At 37.3% G+C, this 23,197-nt stretch overlaps 1 protein-coding gene across 5 annotated transcripts in view; it reads right to left on the bottom strand.

Annotated features, from left to right (window-relative positions):
• Positions 1 to 23,197, bottom strand: part of EYA1 (EYA transcriptional coactivator and phosphatase 1) — an 82,870-nt gene that overhangs the window by 29,162 nt on the left and 30,511 nt on the right. For 4 of the 5 annotated variants that reach the window (XM_009070183.1, XM_009070180.1, XM_009070181.1 and 1 more), the window contains 3 exons: positions 14,813 to 14,952; positions 13,544 to 13,627; positions 7,484 to 7,573 (listed from right to left, as the gene is read on the bottom strand). In XM_009070183.1, the coding sequence (XP_009068431.1) occupies positions 7,484 to 7,573; positions 13,544 to 13,627; positions 14,813 to 14,952 (314 nt within the window). The remainder of the gene's footprint in view (positions 1 to 7,483; positions 7,574 to 13,543; positions 13,628 to 14,812; positions 14,953 to 23,197) is intronic. The other variant, XM_009070182.1, reaches the window with a different exon arrangement.

Raw genomic sequence — 23,197 nt, 5'->3', positions numbered from 1 at the left:
AGTCACATTTCAAGTTAAAAAGCTGCCCTCCACATAGTCTTGAGCTTGAAAAGGAATAGGAAGGAGAGGTAGTGTTGATAAATACTCACAGTCCCATAACTGGTTCACACACAAGGAGAAGCAGGCACTTCCATGTAGTAAATTATGCAGGAAAAAATCCACAGAAAGCAGTTTTCATAAAAATACCTGGCAGTTAATTTCTCCCTGTGAACTTCTACATCTGAGTAAATCTAAGCTAGCAGTTATAGACTTGTAAGAGTCCTGAAGGATTTATTGCCATATGGGTGGGAGGAGGAGGTTTACAGAGCAAACGGAGCATGAGAGTGCAAAGACATAAATGCTGTTTATTCTTTGCTTTAAACTATGAAAAGATGCATCTGTGTAAGACAGCATCTCAGTGCTTCATGAGAGCTGGAAATGTTTCCATATGCATAAAGTGTAAAATGTTTCTGTGTTAATCTAACTGTATTTAACAGAGTGAAGAGGCAGGAGAGTTAGAGCACGGCTGCTCTTGTGCTGCTCCTTGGTGTGGGAGGACCAACCGACCTTGCTGGTGGCAGGCAGGCAGGACAGAGGAGAGAAAGCACTGCTTAGTTGCCAGGCTGGGATGCAAGCACCTCAGACCCCACCTGCCCCAGGCTGACACGGCAGCCAGCTGTGGTTGACAGCTGCATCTTATGGAAATTGCGTGCAACTCTAGCACAAGCAGCACTGCAGAGGGGCCCAGGCACAGCAACGTGCTAATGCGTTGCCTTAAAGATTCATTAATGTGAACACCATATTTGAAATCATAATGCAGTTAAGCAGCTCTTTTAGACACACTAAAGAGATTGTGCTCTCCATTTTCATCAAGAACACATTAATATACAACTAGGTGGATTTTAAGTAAGAATCTGAGGAGAAATGAATCATGGTCATCATTCCTCATTGTTAGAACATAATTAAGTATTTTTATTTTTTCCCAAAGAACCAAAGTTACTGCTTTAAGTAGTACCTGCTAGCATTCCCTCATATTTTATCATTAAGAGAAATACATCAACTTAACGCAGCTGAAAAACTCATACCACACAGGCAATCATTATAAATGACTCCCATATACATATCATCACTTTGTATTCAGGGACTCCACAACCAGAAGTGAATTGTGAAGCCATGGGTGTGCATTATATATCCTTCACAAATGGCAAAAAATTAATGCTAATCATCATGACTGTGCCCCTATGCATTACTGCATTTCTCAGATGTGTCAGAATTGATTTTCTTTATAGTATCATAATTTATAATCTTAGTTTGAACCTTCCCACAAAAGTCCACACCAAAAAACTGAAGTGAACAAACAGAAATAAAAATCCTAAAGGAAAAACAAAATCATTAAATAAAACAACAAATTAATTTGCCTTTAATTACTTCAATAGAATTCAACACAAATAAAGGATTTTATTCATAAGAAAAAGTGACAGGCAAGGTTAGGAAAAAAAAGGCTTAAGCGACATTTTCAGCTTCAGTGTATATCTCTAAAGGAACAGATCTAATGAGATGGTGTCATTTTAGGACAAAGTTTGAAAAGCACTGAACTAACTTTTTCAAGTAAAATGTTCCTAACAATTCACAACTACCAATTATTCCTTTAACATACCTAGCTATAATATGTACCCGGTATGTCAAAAAAAAAAAGAGAATAAACTAATATTTTAAAAAGGTCAGTATAAGTATTCAAACATATACAATCTTTAAAGATGAAGACAGAATCATAGAATTATGGAATCATAGAAAGGTTTGGGTTGAAAGGGACCTTAAAGATCATTCAGTTTTAACCCCACTGTCATGGGCAGAGACACCGACTTCCTGACCAAGTTTCTCAAAGTCAAATCCAGCCTGGCCTTGAACTCTTCCAGGGATGGGGCATCCACAATTTCTCTAGGCAACCTGTTCCAGTGTCACACCAACTTCACACTAAAGAATTTCTTCCTAATATCTAATCCAAACCTACCCTGTTTCAGTTTAAAGCCATCACCCCTTGTCCTATCACTACATGCCCTTGTACAAAGTCCCTCACTAGCTCTCCTGTATGCCCTGTTCACGTACTGGAAGGCCACAATAAGGCCTTCCTGGAGCCTTCTCATCTCCAGGCTGAACAACTCCAACTGCTCTGTGGTACCAGTCCTGCAACCATTTGTCTATTTGCCAGATTTGACTGGCCCTCTCAAACTCCTTCCCTTTGGCTGAGAGGATTGATGAAAAGACTACCTATGCTCTAGTCCCTCACTGTTGCTCCCAGGGCTCTGTAATCCATCTTCATACTCCTTAGACTGCTTCTTGCTGTATCACTGGTGCCCATGTGAAACAACAGTGGCAGATAAAGTCAGTGGCCTGTTATGAGGCTTGGTAGTGACTTGGTGACATCCCTAATATGAGGCCCTGGTAAGCAGCACACCTCTCTGGGGAGCACATCAGGTTGGCAAATGAGTGCCTCTGTGCCCTTCAGAAGTGAGTCACCTACTACTATCACCTCACACCTTCTGCTAGTTGCTCTGGTTGTCATAGGGGGGCCAGGTCAGGCTGCCTTCCTCAGCCCCAGCATCTCTCCTGATGTGTTGGTCTTTCCTTTCTAGTGTGCACAGGGGTGAAATGGTTTTGCACAGGCAACTCAGGCTTTGGAGGAAGTGTCTTCCTCCTGCAGGTACTTGTCCATTGCAACCTTACATTCTTCTACATTATTGGACCCCTCTCCCTTCTGTGTGTGCCAGTGGGGGATTTTTCGGCTGTTTGGCCATGGTCTGTGTGTTGGCAGCAGATAGAACTCGGAACCAGCTATATAACTCCTTCTCAGCCACCCTGATGCTACACACCCTTCCCACCACCTCCTGCAGATCAGTCACCTGCTGCAGGAGGTCCTGCACCTGGCATACTACTGGCAGGCAGGTCTCCCTGCCCCAGGAGAAAGGTCTAGGCACTTTCTGCAGTCTGAGTTCTGCACTGCAGCCTCTCCCTTCAGCAGTTCTGTCTGAGTGGAGGCACTGGCCACTGTCAGGGCAGATGGTGCAGATCTCCCATTGGAGCTGCAGCCTTTGCTCTCACATGAGTGCCCACCATTCTGTCTTGGGGGTCAGGTGGAATGAGTGCCAGTGCAGATGGCCATAGAATGCTGCCTGGTTGCTGGGTTATGTAGACTTCAAGACTCTCCACTTGGCCACTGAAATGTCCCTCCTGTGAGGAGGCATCCTTCCTGCACACCTTCCTGAGCAAACTACCTCAACATGACCTGTCTGCCTGCCCTGGTTGCAGTGCTCCTGGTCACAATGCTCACTGTGCCTTATGTGGGAAGAGGAGGTGGCCACCATTACTCCTGGCCTTGCACACATCAGGAGAGTCAGCCATTCTCATGAGAGCTGCTGGCTCCTGGTGGGTCTCTGTGCTCCCTCAGCATTTTTCTGGCTCAGGAAGCCCCCCCAATAAGCCACAATCCCCTACTCTGCTGTCGAACATGCCTGCACCAGAGACAATCACCACGGTGAGTGATGAGATAGGTAGATGTCACATTTCAGTCCTATCATCAAGTTTCTAATTTCCTTAAAACACTGGAGCATACATCCTAAAATACTTAATATGTGTAATTGCTCCATATACACCATTAAAATATTATACCTTATTATTACTATCACAACATAATCAGCATGTAAAATCAAACATTATTTTCATATGAGGTAACTCTGATTCTCTTGAGACCACTACATCAACGTAGTTATTCCCTCCTGCACACTATTAAAATTCAACTATAGAACAGAGAGTATGAGCTATTTAAATGAAAATTTTCAATACTGAAAATCTGAACTTCTTATTTGGAAGCACAAATGCAGATTTTGGAATCTAAATTTTAAGAACACTGCACTATTTTCTACTGTTTGTCCTGGTATACATCTATAATTTCATTATGGAATTAGTATTAATGCAAGAAAACATTATTTACGATAGTACTTAGATCAAATTATATATAAGTAAACATTAATATTTTTCCTTTCAGTATGTTAAAAAACTTGTCATACCTCTTTTACATGATGTTTAAGCAATGTTCCTTGAGATCTGGAATTATTTGCTATTACATAATTTTGGAACTAATTATTTCAAATAAATCTGTGCAAAGTGAAGGACACAAGCCATTTATTTTACCTTTTACAAAGGAATGAACTAAGAACTAGTACAGTATGTAACTGCAAATCTAAATGCAGCTCACCCATTCATAAACAGAGTACTGATTTCAGAGTGGTGAAATCAGACTGATTTTTTTTCATTGAGTTTGAAAACTGAAGTTACAAATACCATTATTATAATTACTATTACATAAAGAGCAACATACATAGATGACTCATTTACCTGGCTGTACCCCCTGCTAAATTCAGATAGGTAAATTAGTTTGCAATTGATACACATTGGCATTTACTTACTTTATGCAGACGAAAAATGACTGCTGAAGTTTAGAATTTAACCTGATAACATTAAATAAATCTCTAGGTTGAGCTTTGAAAAGCCACTTAGGTAGTACACAAATCAAGCTGTGCTTCAGAGATCACTGTTGCAACTCTGTCCTTAGCATTCAAAATGTTAAATCAGTCTTCATTGGTTTGTAAGAAAAAGCAGTATTTTTACTTGGATCACAAGAGAGCTGTTCTGATTAGACTTTTCTGGAATGTGTCAGATGAAAGAAGATTTTTATTAAAAAATATTAACTTGTGGTATCATGAAAAATGTGCATCATAGGCCAAAGTTATGACAGATGATTGCTTGCCCGTAAACCCAGAAGCTCTATGTGCCAGGAAGGGTTCCCTCTGAGCTTGGGTGAGCTGGAGAGCATCAGCTTTCAGGTTCCCACTTTGAATTAAGCCTAGACCCAAAGACATGTCTACTCTGGGGGTTAGATATGTGCCAAATCCAACTTTGCCTATCTTCATACTATTGCTGGGCAAGGATGCCCAAGCTCTGCAGCTTATTGGCAACATTGCCTACAAACTTCTTGACTCCCAGATGCTTGTGCACATGAACTGGAAAGCTTAGGCCTGAGCAAGGTCACCACTAGATCTTTCAGACTCAGACCTTCATCAGTGAGAACATACGATTTAAGCCTGAGGCACATCCAAGCCAAATTGCCTGCAGTTTTCACGGAAACCTGTCAAGCTATGAGCAGCCTGAACATCCAAACCACCAAGCAAGGACTTTGAGTTTCAGAGACTGATGTGAGGAATCTGCCCCGAGGTTTCAGACCTTGGGAAACAGACAGGCCCTGCTAGTAAAATGGTGGTGCTCACAAGAATGATAAATTAAGGCTCCAGGAGGACATGCTCCTTCAACATATCTTGTGTCTGTGACATGTTTCAAAACCCATGAAATTTCTAGGGAACTGAAAGCCTCAGTCTGTGATGAGGTCTAATCCTTACAGGCTGCTTCCCACAAAGTACAGGCTCTCTTATGCCCCTTCTCTGTGTATTTCTCTATGGCAATGCACAAGCACTAAGCCAGGCATGCTGAACATGCTCTTCACTCATTGGACAAGGCATAATTTTTCAGATTGCAGCTCATGTTCCTCAGGAATAAGGACTTAATGCTCATGTACAAAGACAACCACAACTTCTCGCTCCTAAGCACACCTGTGTATGAAGAAGACAGACTAGGGTATAGACACAAACTATTACACTTGAGTTTGGAGATGCAAGATAAACCGGCTTGTTATGGGGGAGATGCAAAGAACCAAGCTTATCTAGTGAGCTCCTCTGCTTCCAAGGACTACCTGGATCAGTATTTTTTTCACACACAGCTTCAAAGTTCTTCAGTGAATAAACTGGTTAGCTGTACTGTTAAGGCTGCAACATGTCTGCTAGCTGTCTAGAAGATAATCTACCATCCCTAAGATGTGATTGATTAACTTCCATTCCGTAAAGTCAGTGATGCTGACAATCACATATGAAGTAGCTACATGTGCAGATACAGCAAATGAAAACACACTGAACTTCATTGTATATTCTGGTAAGATACAGTAGTACTTTCTCATTCTGGTCTGAATAAAATGAAATATAACCAGAAATCAGAAACAGATCTGGAAAATAACTAGCATTGCTATACTTTTAGACAAATCTAAAAAATCAGTCCTATACATGCAACTCACTATTGGTGCTTCTTATATCCAAAACAATAATCTCTTTACATATAGCTACCTTAATGAAAGAAAACACTACTTTAAAATTGAAAGAAGTCAGCTATTTTATTGCAAGTATAAAAAATAAATGCTTCTCCAAGGAACGGAAAAAAAATAAAGCACATTAAATAATTTCATTACATTCTAAGTTGCCAAATCATATGTGAGTGGTTTCTTTTCAGATGAAAAGAAATCAAAATATAGGACAGATGTTGCACAAACCACATTTGAGGTCTATCACACACTGGCATTTTTCAAATTATTTTGGCTCATCTATTAAATAAGGTGTATTTTGCTTGATTTTGAAAAGGGAAACATCAGGAAATATTTAAAGGCCAATTGCTGCCAATTAACTTTGATCAGCAAAAGTTGCATTTGAATCTTTTAGATTCTTTTGCCTGTCTGGGATAACACACTATTCTAAAATCTAGCAAAACAACAACTTGATGATTAATGTGTGTTGGCAGCCCTACCACAAGCTTGCTTAACAGCTGGATTTTAAATAAACAGCTGTCTTCACTATGATGGGAAAGAAATCTGACTGTTTTCATGTTTTCATGTTATTAAAATATGATCAGAAATTGCTTCTTTCCCTTTTAAGATGAAACAGCCAGGCACTACAGTGCACTACAGTGACAGTCTCTTTCAGCAGTTTGGATAGTTTTAGAACGATCTCACAAGTATCACCAAACCATAGCCTATGTAGGCTGAAAAAACCCTTGGCATGCCAACACTAGCTCCTCACTGCATGCTGCAGAGCAGAGGCATGTGCAGCAGAGAATCCCTAGCAGATAGCAAATCATACCTGCTGCCAGGGAAGGCAGAGGACCCCCAGGAATAGGCCACTGAGACAGACAGCGTACGCAACATTAATGACTTCCCTTAGGGATAAGGCAACCATTGCCCACAGTGGGATGCAAGCAAGAAATCTGTACCCAGACATTAACTGTTTAAAGAAACTGAAGCTTAATTTTAATGCCCTGCACAGACTACTGAATTCTGGTGTTTATAGATGCTTTTGGTGTATCCACTTCTGAAATTTGTCTACTGTCGTCATAATACTAAAACTGTGAGGGCAAAACTCTACCATTTTAATTCTTGCAACCTTTGAATGCCAGTGTAGACATTTAGGGCAGATATTATTATATATCCTAATGACAAAATTATACAGCTACTTCTAAGTATTTCCATATTGAAACTGTGAAACCAAAAATAACTGTCAAACCATCTAAGAATACATAAAAGAGACAAACATTAAATATTAAATCATCTCTGTATTTTAGAAGAATGAACACTTACTTCTAAATCGTTAAAGAATAGATGTGTGTCTGCCAAATTGAAAATCATCTCTTCCATTCGGAGTCCAAGGGACACAGAAGTGGGTGGATCCTTAAAGAAGACATTAAGCAAGTACACCATCAATATCTTGCCTAATATACATACCAGAATACAAACTGGAGTAACAGCTTTTCAAGAGATATCACTTGTACTAAATGCAACATCTGCTTTGTCAGTTTAACTTCACTAACTGTCTAATCCTGTACTACCACACTTACCAGTAACACTCAAGAATGTGACTTTACTGACATCAAGATTTTGCAGTAGGACCTTTGTAGTCACCCTCATGCATCCCTGGCATAGGCTCTTTGCTCTCCATGCAGAAAGGGCAAATCCATTTCACCTAAAACTTCTCCAGGTTTTACTACTGTTCACAAGTTTTATGACCAACCAGGGGCATGATAATGCTATTGCTGCTCAAAATAAACTCTCACTGGTCACAAGTGACAGGATTTGGTCCTGGGAATACCTAGTGACTTTAAAGCAAAGAACCATAAATGTTTTATTTGCAAATGGCAATTATATTTAAACCCACTCCTTGATTCTCCACAAAACCATGCTTTAATTACGCTTTCAGTTTGGCCCACCCATGCAGAGTGAACAAATCTATTGTTTGTTATTAATACATAACACACTTTAACTTCTCTACAGAAATTACCATAACAACTTAGTCCTTACTGAGCTAATAAACTCAAAAAGCATGTTCAGCATTGTGGTTACCAAATGCATTACAGATGTTTGTCTTGTTTTGATTTTTTTTTTGTTTTATATATTTTCAATCTGAAAAAACTAAAGGAAAGCCTAATACATACATTTGATATAGAATTTCTCATTTATAATGCCAAGTATAACCAAGTGCACAGAAGCATGAGTTTGAAAGAACATGTTATATTATCTCATGACACCCTCTATTAACAATGTTAGTTTGTTAGGAATTATATTTTAAATAGAACTGCAGAAGTGACAACCCATATTTTACTTAAACCAAGTTAATATTCTAAACTTGATGACAACTCAGTTAAAAAGCAAGAGATGCAGTCCCTAGATTCTTTTTCCACCTCTTGATCAAATTAATAGGTGTTTCAACATGATCTCTGAACTTTCAAACAGTTTTTTGTAACTACTGGTTAAAAGGTAAAATGTGTCAGTAGCAAAGAGTTGGAAAAAAATGGTGATTTGGCAGCCTGTTTGCCTTCTGGAAACGCCAAAACCCAAGAACTACTAACCAGACAAATAATTTTGTAAATTTAGAAACAAAGCTACATAGAACAGACAAAGTAGCTATTCTTGAACTCACATACATGAAGAGTAAGTTTTCTAATGTTAAAAAAAAATCCTACTAAATGAGAAAGAAAAATTGTATCATGCTATTTTGATGAACTTTGGCCTTAAAAATAACCCTTCTATTTAAACAGGCATGGCCAAAAAAAGAATATTTGGCTTCTTAATTCAAATGGAAAGACTTTAAAATATGAACAAAATTATTCTCTCTGTTTTAATATTGCTCTATTTGTAGACCTATGCCTTCCTTTACTTTACTTTTATGCCTTCCTTTACTTTTGTAGGCATGTGAGGTGGAAAGCAGGTGGTATTTTGTCTCAAGCTAGGCCTGAGGCTACTTTTCCCCCTGACATTCTTGCTTATCTTTGTGCCCAGTTACTACTCCATGTCCTACACAGTTCATCAGTCTTTTTTTTTATTTTAAACAAGAAGAGGATTTCTGTTGTGCCTGAGCACTAACAGAAGTCACCCACAGAAACCTCTGCTCTAGTTATTAAAAGGAATTAGATGGGCTAAGGGTCTAAGATGTAAATGAAGATCACTAGCTACATCTTGATTGTCAACTGCTAATGCAACAATATACAACTGAATCCATTCTGAGCCTCCAGCCATAAATAGGAACATCATTTTGAAAAGCAGAATCAATGGGCAGACAGAGCATGATATTGGCTATGAACCCATACAATTTTAAACAAATGAATGCAAATACATATTTTAAGTTTCAGATTACACAAGACTTAAATGAAACATTTTTATTAAACATTTTTATGACATTTTGGAGTCTGAAAAAACCAGCTTTTTGTAAAGCTTTCGAACTATTTCACTCTGAGGTATTTTTACATGGTAGAAAAAAACCACAATGGCATTTCTCTAAATACTAAATAAGGTAATTTATTGGGTTAATTTAATTAGGAGAAAAGTAAGAAAATCGTTGGCACCTACTGAAAATGTCAAATTAAATAATGAGAAAGTAAAGAGAAGAAACAAAATGGGTTGCTTTTCAAAGAGATCTTAACTCCTTGATTAAACACAGTCTTTTTGTATAGAAGATTCCACTTAGCCCAAAATCTGTGTTAAACTGTAGCTCTGGAAACCCACATATTTAACAGATGCAAAAGCCTTATCTGCATAATTGTTTTAAATATATGCTTAGTTGCAAACTTACAAATGCTGTACTAAAAAAACACAAGAGCCTTGGTTTAAGGCATTACAGTAAATCAAACTCTGATTCTCAGACATTACAGCAGGGGCTGTAAACTTCAAAAAAGACAAGGCTAGAACAAGGTTTTTAAAAAATAAGCCCATACCGAACCTTCTTTTGCAATTTTAAGCCACTAATTGCTAACTAATTACTGTGAGGTGTCACACAATTGAGTAGGAAAGCTAACAATCTCTTCTTGTTGCCTGGGATTTGCAGGTTCAGTCAGAGTGTCTTTTCAGGTATGGTCAAAATCAGGTACAAATCTCTGAGGGAGGTACAGTTTAGCTAAAGAAAAGAAATACCAATGTCAAACTGCTTAAGCAGGCCTTTTGTTTTGAATACTGATGTTGGAGCCAAAACGTTGCCTGCATGTCATTTTTAAATTCTGCCCACTTGATTTCTTTGTTTTGTGGAGAAACAAGAAGCTGAAAAACAGGAAAGTTCACTTTGAGTACAAGACTTATTTTCCACTTAAGTCTACAGGTCACAAATGAAGGGTTAAGTGAAACCAGTCGTTGTTTTTCTCAATCTCTAACATATATTAAACTACATTAAAATATCTTATCATTTAAAGAAAAATTCCTTTAAATTCTCTATGACTGGTTTCACTGAGAATGGAAATGCATGTAAAGACCACAGTATTCTAATGCTAATACTGAGACATTTTGACCTGCTCCAAGACACTAAAGAAGGGCTCCAACTTTTTTCAAAATTCCAAAATTTAGTCAGCCCTAATGTCAATGATAATTTTATATTTGATCACTACATCTGTACACATTAAATAAAAAAAATCCAAGAGCAAATGTAAATGTTTTGGTTTGATTCTTTTTTTTTGCTTCTGGAAGTACAAATAATATTCCCATGGTTTCATAATCCCATACTGAATTATGGAATTGATATTAATTTAGTGAAGTTCATTTTCATGAAATTCACTAAATTTTTACAAAATTTAAATCATCATTACATAAAAATGTAGTAGTTTATGCAGCTGGTTTTGCCACAACTGCACAATCTGAAAAACAAAGCTGTTATTTTGTGCAAAGAAAGCTGAAGGACAAAACCAGGAAGAAAATAGTGCACAATAGCAGCAAAAGGAGAGCAGGTGATAAAAACACATGAGAAAGTAAGAATATACTGAAAAGGGTGGCACAAGGAAGAAGTTAGGAGGAACAAGGTAGAGAATAAGGAAAAGAAAATCAATCTCTTCAGCAGCAGGGCCGCACATCATTCATAGTCATTCACCATGAAACTCACTCAGGCACTATGAAAAGAGCTGAATGCCAAGTTGCCAAATCCCCTATTATTTAATTAGGACATTTTTGTTTGTTTGAAGATCCAGCTTTTGTGTTTTAATGATTATGTGAGCAGCTTAGATTTATTTTTTTAAAAGGGCATTTCTAGCTCTCACCACAGTGTAGAAATATAAGAGAATATGACATTAGAGCGCTCAAAAAATGGAATACAGGTGAAAAGAACAGAAATTCCCCTCAACATATTTTTTGTCAGGTTGACTTATGATCTGAATTTCTGATTTTAAAGGCCAGCAATCACAAGGAAACAGTCTTTTAAAAACATGCGCCTCCTGTTGCTGCAAATAAACCCTACAATTCTCATATGACAGATATATGTTTTAGCATGTTTGCTTTGAACATTTGACACTATCTTCCTCTAACATGCTTGGAAATTGCTAACAGTTGTCTGAAGCTGCCAATAAGCTACAAGAAACTTCAACATGAATGGCACAGCTTCATGACAGCATCTGAGCCAAGGGCATAGATGTTGCTACCCCTCACCAAAAAGATCTAATATTTATCCACACCATAAGCACTAATGCCATCATTCCTAACAACATCAACAGTTGGCTGCTGTTTAGAAATGCAGAAATATTATGCCAGATGCCATGCAATCAGAGGCAGCTGGGCAAAAGCTACATCTCAAGTAAACAGTGCCAGCGGTGATGGAGCTGCTATCAGGAGTCACCTGACTCCTTGAAGCATATGTATTCATACCTCTTTGCAACAGAATACTAGACACTTTCCTCAACTTCAAGCATCCAGCAAGAAAGGTGTTTATGTTCAGGCCCCAATTAATGAATCCACTACAGGGAACTAGTAACAAATGGAAAAAATATGCTCATCCAAGTACTTCTATGGCTATGCCTAATGTGCTCCTCTGCTGCCCAAAAGCCTGTTGTGGGATTCTGTTGTCACTGAGGGGTTTTTGAGCACGGGGATTTGGTCTCCTCATTCTAAACCAAACTGTCATAGATTTAGTGATTTTTGGGATGCATGCAAAAACTGGTATTAGCCTTAAAAAAGGAAAATAACTTCTGGCAAATATTCAATACTCTATATAGCTGTTGTCTATATGTATCCATACAATAACTGTTGAAACATTTAAAGTCCTAATGTCTTTTTACTACCTAAATATAAACTAACACCACCCAGGAAACAAAGACTACTGAATCAACTTGCTTTTCTGACACAGAATGAAAACAACCTGATTATATTTCTCAAACAGGTAAGCTGCTATTACAGCAAACATTTCTGAAAATACACTGCACCTGAACAAGTAAGAAAGGTTGCAAAGTAGTATGCCTTAGAGTTTTATAATGCAAAATGCTATTCAGAGAAATTCGGAATCTGACCAAGGCACAAACTGAATCAGAGGTAGCTCTGCCCATCACTCAACTGGGTGTAGGGTAAAACCTTTTAGTGATAGATAGAAGCTTTGCAAGAAGATGGAGTTATTACACAAAGCCAGACAGAACTATCTGTTTGTTCTTGACATGTAGAAATTTTTAAGGTTAACAAAAAAATCACATTCCAGTTATACATCACGTGAGGTGAACATGAAATGGCATAATAGATTTTAGCACAAGCTGAGACTTTAGCTTTCAAATACAATCCTGGAAAAACAAAGTCTGATCTCATAAGGGCATATCATTCATAAACTGTTCTTATTCATCTAAGACCATGTTTCTCTTCTGAGAATTACCAAGGAAACTCACAGTCTGTAGACATGTTCATCAGTTCAGTTATGATTTATAGACTGAACATAATAGAAAGATTTGACTCATAAGCAGACTTTCAAAAACATCAGTCAATATGCAGATTTTAAAAAAATTACAGTAAAAAATTTTAGACTAATCTTTTTCTTGCCTTCTCAATGCAGACCACAGCACACTGATGACCTGTCAGAACTAAAATGCTGTTTTAGCAATCACTCCTAGAAGTTCTTCACTCTCTCAAGGGAGGTAAACCTTTGCCGATCTTGATGATATCAACAGGTTTCAGACAACTTGTATTTACCAACCAACCTCAAGTGGTCAAAATATTACTCCCAACACTATTTAAATATTTACTGACCATAAGAGCTGTATAAGTACAAAGAATGGACACATGAAACAGCTTTACTTCTTGATTTTTTATGTCTTAAAACACCAGTACAGGTTTGCCTCAAGAAAATCAACTAATATTCTGGTCCTCCTTGTGTATCAACCATAAAACAGCAATTACTGAAAATTTCTTGACACTTACCCTTCCATATCTGTTAGCATAGGACCCTGTAAGCAAGGAATGGAAAATGATGATTGTCTCATCCAAATCCCAAATGAATACTCTCTGTAAAAAGAGAATCAAATCAATGTGTTCCTCTGTGAAGCTGATACTTGAAATGGAAAGTTAGAAGCTGAATCAGTAAGCACACAAATGGGAAAATTGTATTGAAATGGTCATATATGAAAACCATAGTTTCCTTGCCATTTATTTTCAAAACTAACAAGAAGGACTTTTTTCCAAAATAAGGTAATACAATCTGTTAGGTTTTTTTACTACAATTGCTATTATATCAAATTATTCTGTTAGAATAGAATTATAGTTATTGTCAAATATACCCAGAAAATGAGACTGTACAATGTATTTTTTAAAGCCAGATGTGAGATAGAAACTGAAATAAATGAAGAGAAGCCTCTGAAAGTGAAATCTTCAGGGACTGAATTCTGTATTTCTGCAAGTCTTAGCAAACAAAGTTCATAAATCTGCTCTGGAAATTACCTCCAAAACTAAAATAAAGCAAATAGCTGCTAAGAACTTATATCCTCTTAATCTATGTTAATTTTTAATGTATTTTAGGAACCTGAAGAATGAAAATTATGAACTTTGATGATGCATGTGTAAGAATTTATTGCACCAGTAAATGATCCTTTTTGCTTACAGACAATGGAAAATATGTGTTTTAAATTTGTTGTCTGACCACACACAAAATGGTATTTTAATGAAAAATAAAGTGTTCAAATACAAGTATTTTAAATCCTGTTGAGATTGTATTTCCCATGATGACAAATGGGCTAAGCTTTTGGAAAGGAAAAGTAATGCAGTGCGGACACTCATAGCTGTGGTGTGTCATTGGAGATGTGTTCTCAACATAAACCATGGGCCACTGGGAGGGATGTGAACATAACATGAGAGAACAAACTCCACTATTGTGCATGAAGTGTCTCCTGTCCAAATGCAAACTTTTCTTTGCCTTGGGAAAAGATTGTTCCTTTTGGTTTTGGTTTTGTTTTGTTTGTTTACTTTGTTTTAATCAAAAGGACAAAGAAACACCCAGTATTTTTCACAGAAAGTAGGAGCTCTTCATGAAGAAGGTTCATTAGAAGAGAAATCCTATCTTCTATGAAAATACTGTCAGAAAAGAAAGGGAGCTCCAATGCCACTTTATTTTCAATGTGTAAATAATACTTCTCTGTACAAAATAATGATAAAAATAGAGCCTGCAACAGGCCAAAGATATTTAATATAATATACCTCTAGATCAGAGTCAGGTGGTGGTGATGGATTATTGTTTCTTCTGCCACGTCCACGTGATTTCCCATCTGAACTACGACGCAATCTATCTGAATCTGAATCTTTAATGGGGGTTGATGGACTGTGGATTGTACTGTATTCTGTTGTATTAAAGAAAGGACATTTTTACCTTTTAGTTCAAACTTGAAAATGTTAAACTTACTCCCTTTTTACATGTGACACTAAACCCATGATGTTCGCTTAAACAGTCCTAAGTAAAATAATTAAATTTACAATGATAGGTGGTAATAATGATACATAAATTAATGCAACATAGCTCAAGATATATGTAAACACAGAGTGATAAATTATTTCAGTAAACAAATAAAAATGGAGTAAGGAAAAAAAACCCCCAATCTTAATTCCTTCAAATATTAGAGGATTAAACACTAAACAAGCAATTTTAAGGGGCACCCGCTTTTTATAAAAGAATATTGATTTTATTCCAACTTGTCTAACATGCTTTAAAATATCCATTATGGTGACTGGCAACAAAAAAAACATCCAGGTGTAAAAAAAAAAAAATAGAAATTGAAAACTTTTCCAAATTGCCTGGCTGCAGACACTTTACTTTTAGATTGCTATATCTGAGCCAGAAGAATAGAATTATTTCTAAATATGGCATAAAACAATATTTATTTTCCCAAGGTAATTTTAATTGATAAGTTTTAAATATGCATCAACTATGAAGATGAAATTGACAGTATTTTTCAAAGGCTACTCAACACTGAACTTTTCCAATTAGTACCTTCAAGATAGAATACCATTCTTTACAAATAGTATTGTATGCTAATTATTACCCTTCAGCAACATTTATTTGCAAGAATAGTTACTGCTGTTGAAAAGGCGAAAAAATTATTATTTGTGTACAGAAGAACAACAAACTTCTGAAAACATGGGTGTTGAAAGATATTTTGCTACTCTTAACATCCATAGACTCAGTAACAGTGAAGTGTTTTTACATTAGCAAAGAAGACACCCAGCATCAATTACCCTTCCTATTCATTTAGCTGTGAGTACCATAGTGCTCAGATATGCATCAATAAATTTTTAAATCTCTTTTGAAGAATTCCTTTCATAGTCTGAAGTTCACAAATACTTTTATTTTGATGGTCATCATGAATTTTCTTTTCCTAAAAACACTCTCACTGGGCAGCCAGCTGGAATTTTTATATTTATTCATTTTACTTCTCTGTTAACATTAACTACTCATTAGAGTTCAGTAGATACGGGTATTTGAATTTTCATTTTAATCAGGCTAGACCATAGCATTCCAGCTTGAACAGACAGGTATACTTCTCACACAAGTGATTCTTTCTCCTAAGCAAACATCCTGTGGAGGTCAAAGGTTAGATTAAGGAGGAGACTCCAGACATCTGTGTAACACCACATATGCACAATTACTCAAAATAACAACGGTTGCTTGTGCTGAATGAAAGGAAAAAAGGTCTTGAAATTCTCATGCTCTGCCTTCAAATCTACACTTAATGAAAATTAGCATATCTTGGCTATTTCATGTTATATATTTACCTAAGTATTTCAGGCTATATTAAACAAAGCAGAGCAATAAGTTGAAATGCAACTCTAGGTTAAACATAGAATCTTCAAAAGACAGTTGACCCATACCAAAAGTTATTCTCTGTATGTGCCAAACAACAAAGACCATCCAGCCATGTCAGTCTACATAACTAAAGAAAAAGGTTTAAATATTGAAGAACACAAACACTCATTCAATTATATATTTTTTCCTATGATGATGTACACTTCAGAATATTTAAACTATTTAAACTTTGAATGCTGACTGCTCTTTCAACTCCTGTCCTTAATAAGAAAACATAATTCGACTAGTACAAATTTTCCCAATCAGTTTATCTGCTAAACACTACTTTTATTATTAAAATTTTAAAAAGGAAAAATAAAGAAAACAATGCACAAAGGTCTTGAAACAAAGTATAACCCAGTAAAATAAGCAGACCAGAATGTCTTCAACAGATAGTGTTCTAAATACAGACTCTAACATTTAGATGCGATGAAAAATTGCATTTCCTATTGACTAACTTAAATTAGGGCTAGTCTTGGTCTCTGACAATGCTTTTAGGCTTTAGTTCCAAGTCTTTTAAATTTTTGTCACAGGTGTCCTATGTCTAAAAATTTTAAGCATTATATTAGGTATCATCATAATAATACTAAATATAATAAACATATAGCATGGAAAAAATACAAGCAAAACTTCATGACAAATGAACCCATGCAAACCTAAATGAGTGAGCACATAGAGTAGGGCATGGTGAGGGCAGAGAACAAAGTCTGTTTCTAAGAGCCATCTAGCTTTTCATCTTTACAAACACCTTTGACTTAAGAATACTGTACTCAATATTTCAAACACTGAGCTGCAAGCCTGGGTTGAGGCTTCCTTCCATTTCCCCTTCGCAGGAAATCTGGATGCACCAGACCCTCACCTGACAGAAAGAGTCCCAACCCTATCTGGGGACCTCAAGGTGGGCTGGGCACACCTTAGCCCACCCTTCTTTGGGCCACTGTACCTGCATCATTCCCAAGAAAGATTTGTCTGTCTTGCTCTTACAGATCGCTCTGGGAAACCTGCTCTGCTGCTTTGACAGCTGTGCCATTAGAACATACAACTTCAGCATTCTTTACAGCAATTTAAGTTCAGTCTGGGAAAGCGGGGGAAAAATTATTCCCTTCATTGTATTTGCATGCATTCGAAGACTGTTCACAGATCCCCTCTGTTGTTAGGTTAACCCCTCCCCAGTGATCCTCTTTTCCAGGCTCTGATTATCACTCTCTATAGTCTCTCCAAGATGGACACAATAATGCAAAGGAAAGTCAAGCAAAGCTTGACTTCCTGAATGTCCCGCAGGATACCCTGCCCTGGACACCACTTGGCAGGAAACAATTTGCATTTTCTGCAATATATTCAATAAATGTTAAATTCAGGATTCCTAGATCATCTTCTGAGGAGGAAGCAACACTGAACTTCGTTTCTCAAAGGTGTGACCAAACCGTGCACATGAACTGAATATTTAACATCACTAATACCTGGAGCTTTTGAGTCTACTCAGGAGACCAGTGTGTTACAAACAGCGTGACAGATGGCAGTAATCAGTGGGGGAAAACGTGAGGTTATGTGCAAGAAACTTGTGTGCGAAGGGAAACTATAGCATTTACTCTTTGAATTAGGGCTGTTGGACAGGGCAGCCTCTGTGTGCACGGCTGGGTTACCAGCTCACTGTCCAATGGTCGTTCTTAGGTCCTCATAAGGAAACCCAGTCAAAGAATACGGAGTTCAGCTGAGCCCTGAGCCTTGACAAGCCCAAGCCCTGACAAATTCTAGAGCAAGAAAAACAACAGCGGCTGAGGGTACTCCATGTGCCACTAACATTTGTAGTACTGAGAGTAGTCCACAGGGAAAGGTAGAGCCTGGAAGGAGTTGCCAACATTCCCCATCCCACATTTGTGCAGTTCATCATTCCTGCCTAAATGTATACCTCACACCTGCTCCTATTCAGATCACATCTCCATTTTTTGAGTTCTCATCCAGCCTCCAAAGAACTCGCAGCCCCTCTCAGCATGGTGTCATCTACATATTTAATAGGCAAACACATTCTGTTCCGTCATCTAAATGATTAATGAAAATGTGGTCTGGTGCTAGGCCCAAGGCAGACACTGAGGAATGCTGCTGTAGCCAACCTTCTATTTTAACAGCGAGCTCTCACTGACTTCTCTTTGGACATGGTTTCCTAACAGCTTTATATCATTCTGCTGTAGTTTCTGTCAGACTGCTTTAGCCTAGTTTGCTTATAAGATTAAGTGAAAGATTTAACTGTCAGGGCAGCAAAAGCCTTGCTGAAGTCAAGCTACATAGCCACAAAACATGTTATCATTATACACTTTATCCGACAATCATTGGTAGGAGAAGGTTAATTTGTTCACCTTCAGCTGGCTTCATGGTACCAGATATATTTTAACATTAGCCAAGTGAAATGACTATGCTTCTAAAGCACTGAATTTAATTTTACCCGGTTCATGAGCATCACAAACACAGGCAAATGCAGAAGAAAACCCTGCCCTCCACATAATCATGAGTGGAGAAGTGGGTGAGGATTAAGTCTCCACTATCTGTCCAATACTAAAGCAAGATTACCAAAAGAGGCTGGGAGCATCCAAGCTAAACAAAATAAGTAGTTCAGATAAAAGCCAGGAGATTTGCGGCACATTTTGCCAAAAATCATGACAGGCTCCCAAAAGATTACAAAGGCTCAAGAGAAGCCTGAAGACATCCCTCTAAGTGAAGCATTCATGGATGCTACAGCCGCACTGCATTAGCAGGTTGAGTCTGTGGGACAAATGGTAGAAATGACACCAGACTCCATTGTCTGTTTCTGGGATGTCATTTCAGCGCAGGTCCAGCCTGATCTAAGCTGAGCACCATTAGTAGGAGCTGGAGGCATTAGGAGCTGTCCTGGAGGACACCATCCAGGTTAGCTTGACTGGACAGACTCCAGCTGAGTGCTCTAGGACCACTCTGCTGACCCAAAGCTCCACATCAAAACAGATCCTGCTGCAAGTTAAAATGCTAATGTAGGCACATCCTAAACATAACAAACAACAGCATCTCTGGAAATCCCCTGAGACAAAAATATCTGGAATCTGGAAAAGTGCTTAGGGCAAGCCTTACACAAGCTTAGCCTGTCCTTGCAGCTTCTGGGGCATCTGCTGATGGTCCCTGCTGCAGGCAAGGGACAGGGCTGGTTGATCTATCAGCCTCGACCACTACAGCCATTTCTGTGTGTTTCATACACTTTCACAAAATTATATTAATAATGTAGCAACAGTTATTGCTCTGCATCCATGACCAGACACATCATTTTAGGTCTCCCTGCTACAGCAACTCTCTGTACTCTACCCCAGCCAGACACTAAATATTACAGCTTGTTTCTGCTTCACACACTCAAGAGTTCCATCTTCCAAGCCTTGGATAATTGTAATAGACCCACTCTTCTCTAGTCAGTCAGAAAAGCATTTCAAACCCAGACTCTATATTTTCCAGGTGTGACTGGTACTCTCCTGCTCCTGACCCCTGCAGTAGGCAGTAACCCCTGCAGTATATGGTGACACCAAGCCAGACAAAATCTACACATAACTGTGAGGAATAAAATATGTTTACATTCTGGTTTAACTAAAATACATGAACCATACTGTAGCAGACTTTCCCCTATGCTTCAAGGCACCATATTATTACAACTTGACATGACAGTTCACCAGCATATATTTCCCTGTTACACATCGCTGTGGACAGTTGTGATGGTTTTGTCACACAGGACAATTTTCCATCATCTCATAAATAAGAATAGTTTGGCTACTTATGATTAGACAACACAGCCACAGAGATAGCATTTGCATACCATACTCAGTAATCCCCCCTAAGTAATTGCTGTATTTTCTTACTGTTGATTTCAATGTACAGCAATAGTATCAAATGTCAAATCCAGGGGAAAACAGCTATCCCAGAAATCCCAAAATCAAGTCTATCTCGAGGTAAATCCAACTGGCAAGTGTGTGGGTAGAGCTTTTGCTGCTGACAAAGGCATTGCAAATTTTGTCAGACTTTTTCCCTACTACACGGGTATGCAAAAAAGAATAAACACACATTGTCAAAGCAATCATATCTCATGTCACAATGTAAATTACAAGGATGAGATGGGTCTAGGATAGTCAGTATAGTCAAATGTCTTTGCAAGTAGGTATGTACAAATATTTTCCATTTGGATTGTGCCCAGATTAGTGGCTTCTCCTCAAAGATTATACTTAGTTTTAAATAAAGAACTTAAATCCTCAGGCCAGTGTTATTTCAACTCCTGTGTACCAGATTAACGATATAAGAGTCAGGTAATTTGAATATGTCAGTCTCATGCTATGATTTTCATACTTTTGCATAATTAAGGTTTACTTTTGCATAAATAAAACTAAACACAAATTTTATGAGCACTTATACAAACTTCTTTTTATGCTTACATAAAACTGGACCAGGATGAAACAATGTAGCAGAATCACATATGTATTTGTGGATTTATTTTTTTTTTTTACTTCTGTCTTTAAAAAAAAATCCCAAACTACTGTATTAGTAGTAAGTAAAAGTACTATAATAAGTATTGCAAGAAATAAAATAAAGCCTGCTGACAGGATCATGGGAGTACATCTTTAGTGCTGTTTTGACAAAACGTCAAAATCTTCACTTGAAAAACAAATCTAATGTTTGTGTATTGAGGACTAAAAGCATAGTGTTATAAACTTGACAGAAACTCTCAATAGCCTGATAAAAAATGCTGGCAAAAATGCCTGTTTACTTCAAGTCTTGGGTGACTTTTTGATTTAGAACTGCATATTCAAATAATGACAGAATGCCCTATCAACAGTATATCATATATGACAGTATATATAAACTATGTGTGACAACAACTATATTAGCAAGCTCTGAAGTGGTCCAGATTTTTGTCTCCAGCTTTCTGTGTTGAAGAGAAAAGATGAAGCAATCCCATAAGGGGCAGGTAGTATCTGTCTCAACTGTAGCTATTTCTTCCTTATTCATTAGTCATGCTTTCAAACACTTTGACATCGTTGTTATTTTTGATCCCACCAAAACCAATGATGAACCTCCTATTTATCTATTTAAAAGAGTCTATTGGAAAGTGCATCACATTCTTAGCCTCAATGCATCTTGTGACAGTGGGTCAGACTATATATGGTTGGATGAAATGCAAGAGAGTTAGTTCGATGAAATGCAAGAGAGTTAAAGCTGTACACTGTAAATGTATAAACAGAACAACCAGCACTGCACTCTGCCATTCATTATTGCATCCAATCTCAATTCTTCTTTTACAGAATTTTCAGTAACTTTCCTTCCTGTATAAATATATCGTCTCGATTTACTCTTCATTTATATTTATGAAAAAGAACAAACATTAGAATACCAGAAATGTAATGCAAACATAGCAGCATTTGTTTCCATACAGGTATTAGGAAAAGTTGCCTATATAGTCTATTTGTTCTGCTTTACTTTCCTGTCTCTAATACACTGTTATGAAATATGATGAGAAACTGTAAAAGTTGCTTTCCCTTTTGCAATATTAAATGTGATATAGTGTTCAAGGAAAATTCATTCTTTAAGAGCAAAACGGTGACCCATGGCTGAGAATAAGTTTTGCTGGCTGGCACAGCCCTTGTGGGGTTTTTAATCTGCATTGTGAAGTATGTGAGTAATATCAAAAAAGCCCAAAACCTTCCAGTAATGTATTAAACGTACTTATTACAAAAACCAAGAAAACAGAGAGATTGAATCTCAAGAACAATGCAAGTCTCTCTTGCGAGAAAGACTTTTTAATGAATATTAAATACAGCATCACATGAAACAGGTAAATTCAGCTTTGCTGACTGAATTTCTAACAAAAAATTGGCACAAATCAAGACCTTTTTTACCAGTTGTGATGAGAGAGCTGAAATATTGCAAAAGACAGTAATTTAAGTTTTATAAAAAGTAGTCTTTTCCTACATTAACTCCTAGAAATACATGTTATGAATGTTACTTGAGGTATTTTATAACAATCACAGTAGGCATAATGGATGGGGGCAAAACTCCATGCATCCAGGGTAAAGTTTCAACCCTGGCGAACAGCAGAAAACTAAGTGAGATAGCACAAAAAGGACAGACATACACACAGCGCTAATTCATACACTGTCTCCAGTGATTTTTTTGCATCAAGAATTTCTTGAACTGACATTGGTGTCTCTGTAAATCTAATCTCTGAGTTTGTCAAAGCAATGCTTGAACTGGCATAAACTTTTTTCATCCACAGCATCCTGTAGCAAGGAGCTGCACAGCTTACCTATTTGCAACATAAAGAAATACCTCCTTTTGTTCACCTTGAACCTACTTCGATGAACTTGGATATTGGAGAGTGAATTTTTACTCACTACTCTACTTTTATTTTTTATTATTTTAGCTATTATTACTTCTCTTACATACTACAGCTTAGATAGAAAAATCAGCAACTCATACCTAGGATTATGAAGGATAATGAACTCATACCCAGGATTATTATTAAATTCATACCTGGGATAATCTACTCAGGTGTGGACTGAAAGTTCATCCCAGAAGGAAACTATTCTATTATACTTCTATTATTCTATTACATTATATATTCTATTGCTATTCTGATGAAAACCATTTTCTTCTACAAAGCAAAAGTTCTACAAATGGGGAAAAAAAACCCCTCTGCAAATTCTTACATTTGAATTAAAACAAAATTTCCAATGAAATCTGAAGCA

This window comes from Acanthisitta chloris, unplaced genomic scaffold (genome assembly GCF_000695815.1).
Source record: "Acanthisitta chloris isolate BGI_N310 unplaced genomic scaffold, ASM69581v1 scaffold16902, whole genome shotgun sequence".
NCBI classification, from domain to species: domain Eukaryota; kingdom Metazoa; phylum Chordata; class Aves; order Passeriformes; family Acanthisittidae; genus Acanthisitta; species Acanthisitta chloris.
The sequence above is the reverse complement of the archived record's forward strand: the minus strand, read 5'-3'. Positions and strand labels throughout refer to the sequence as shown.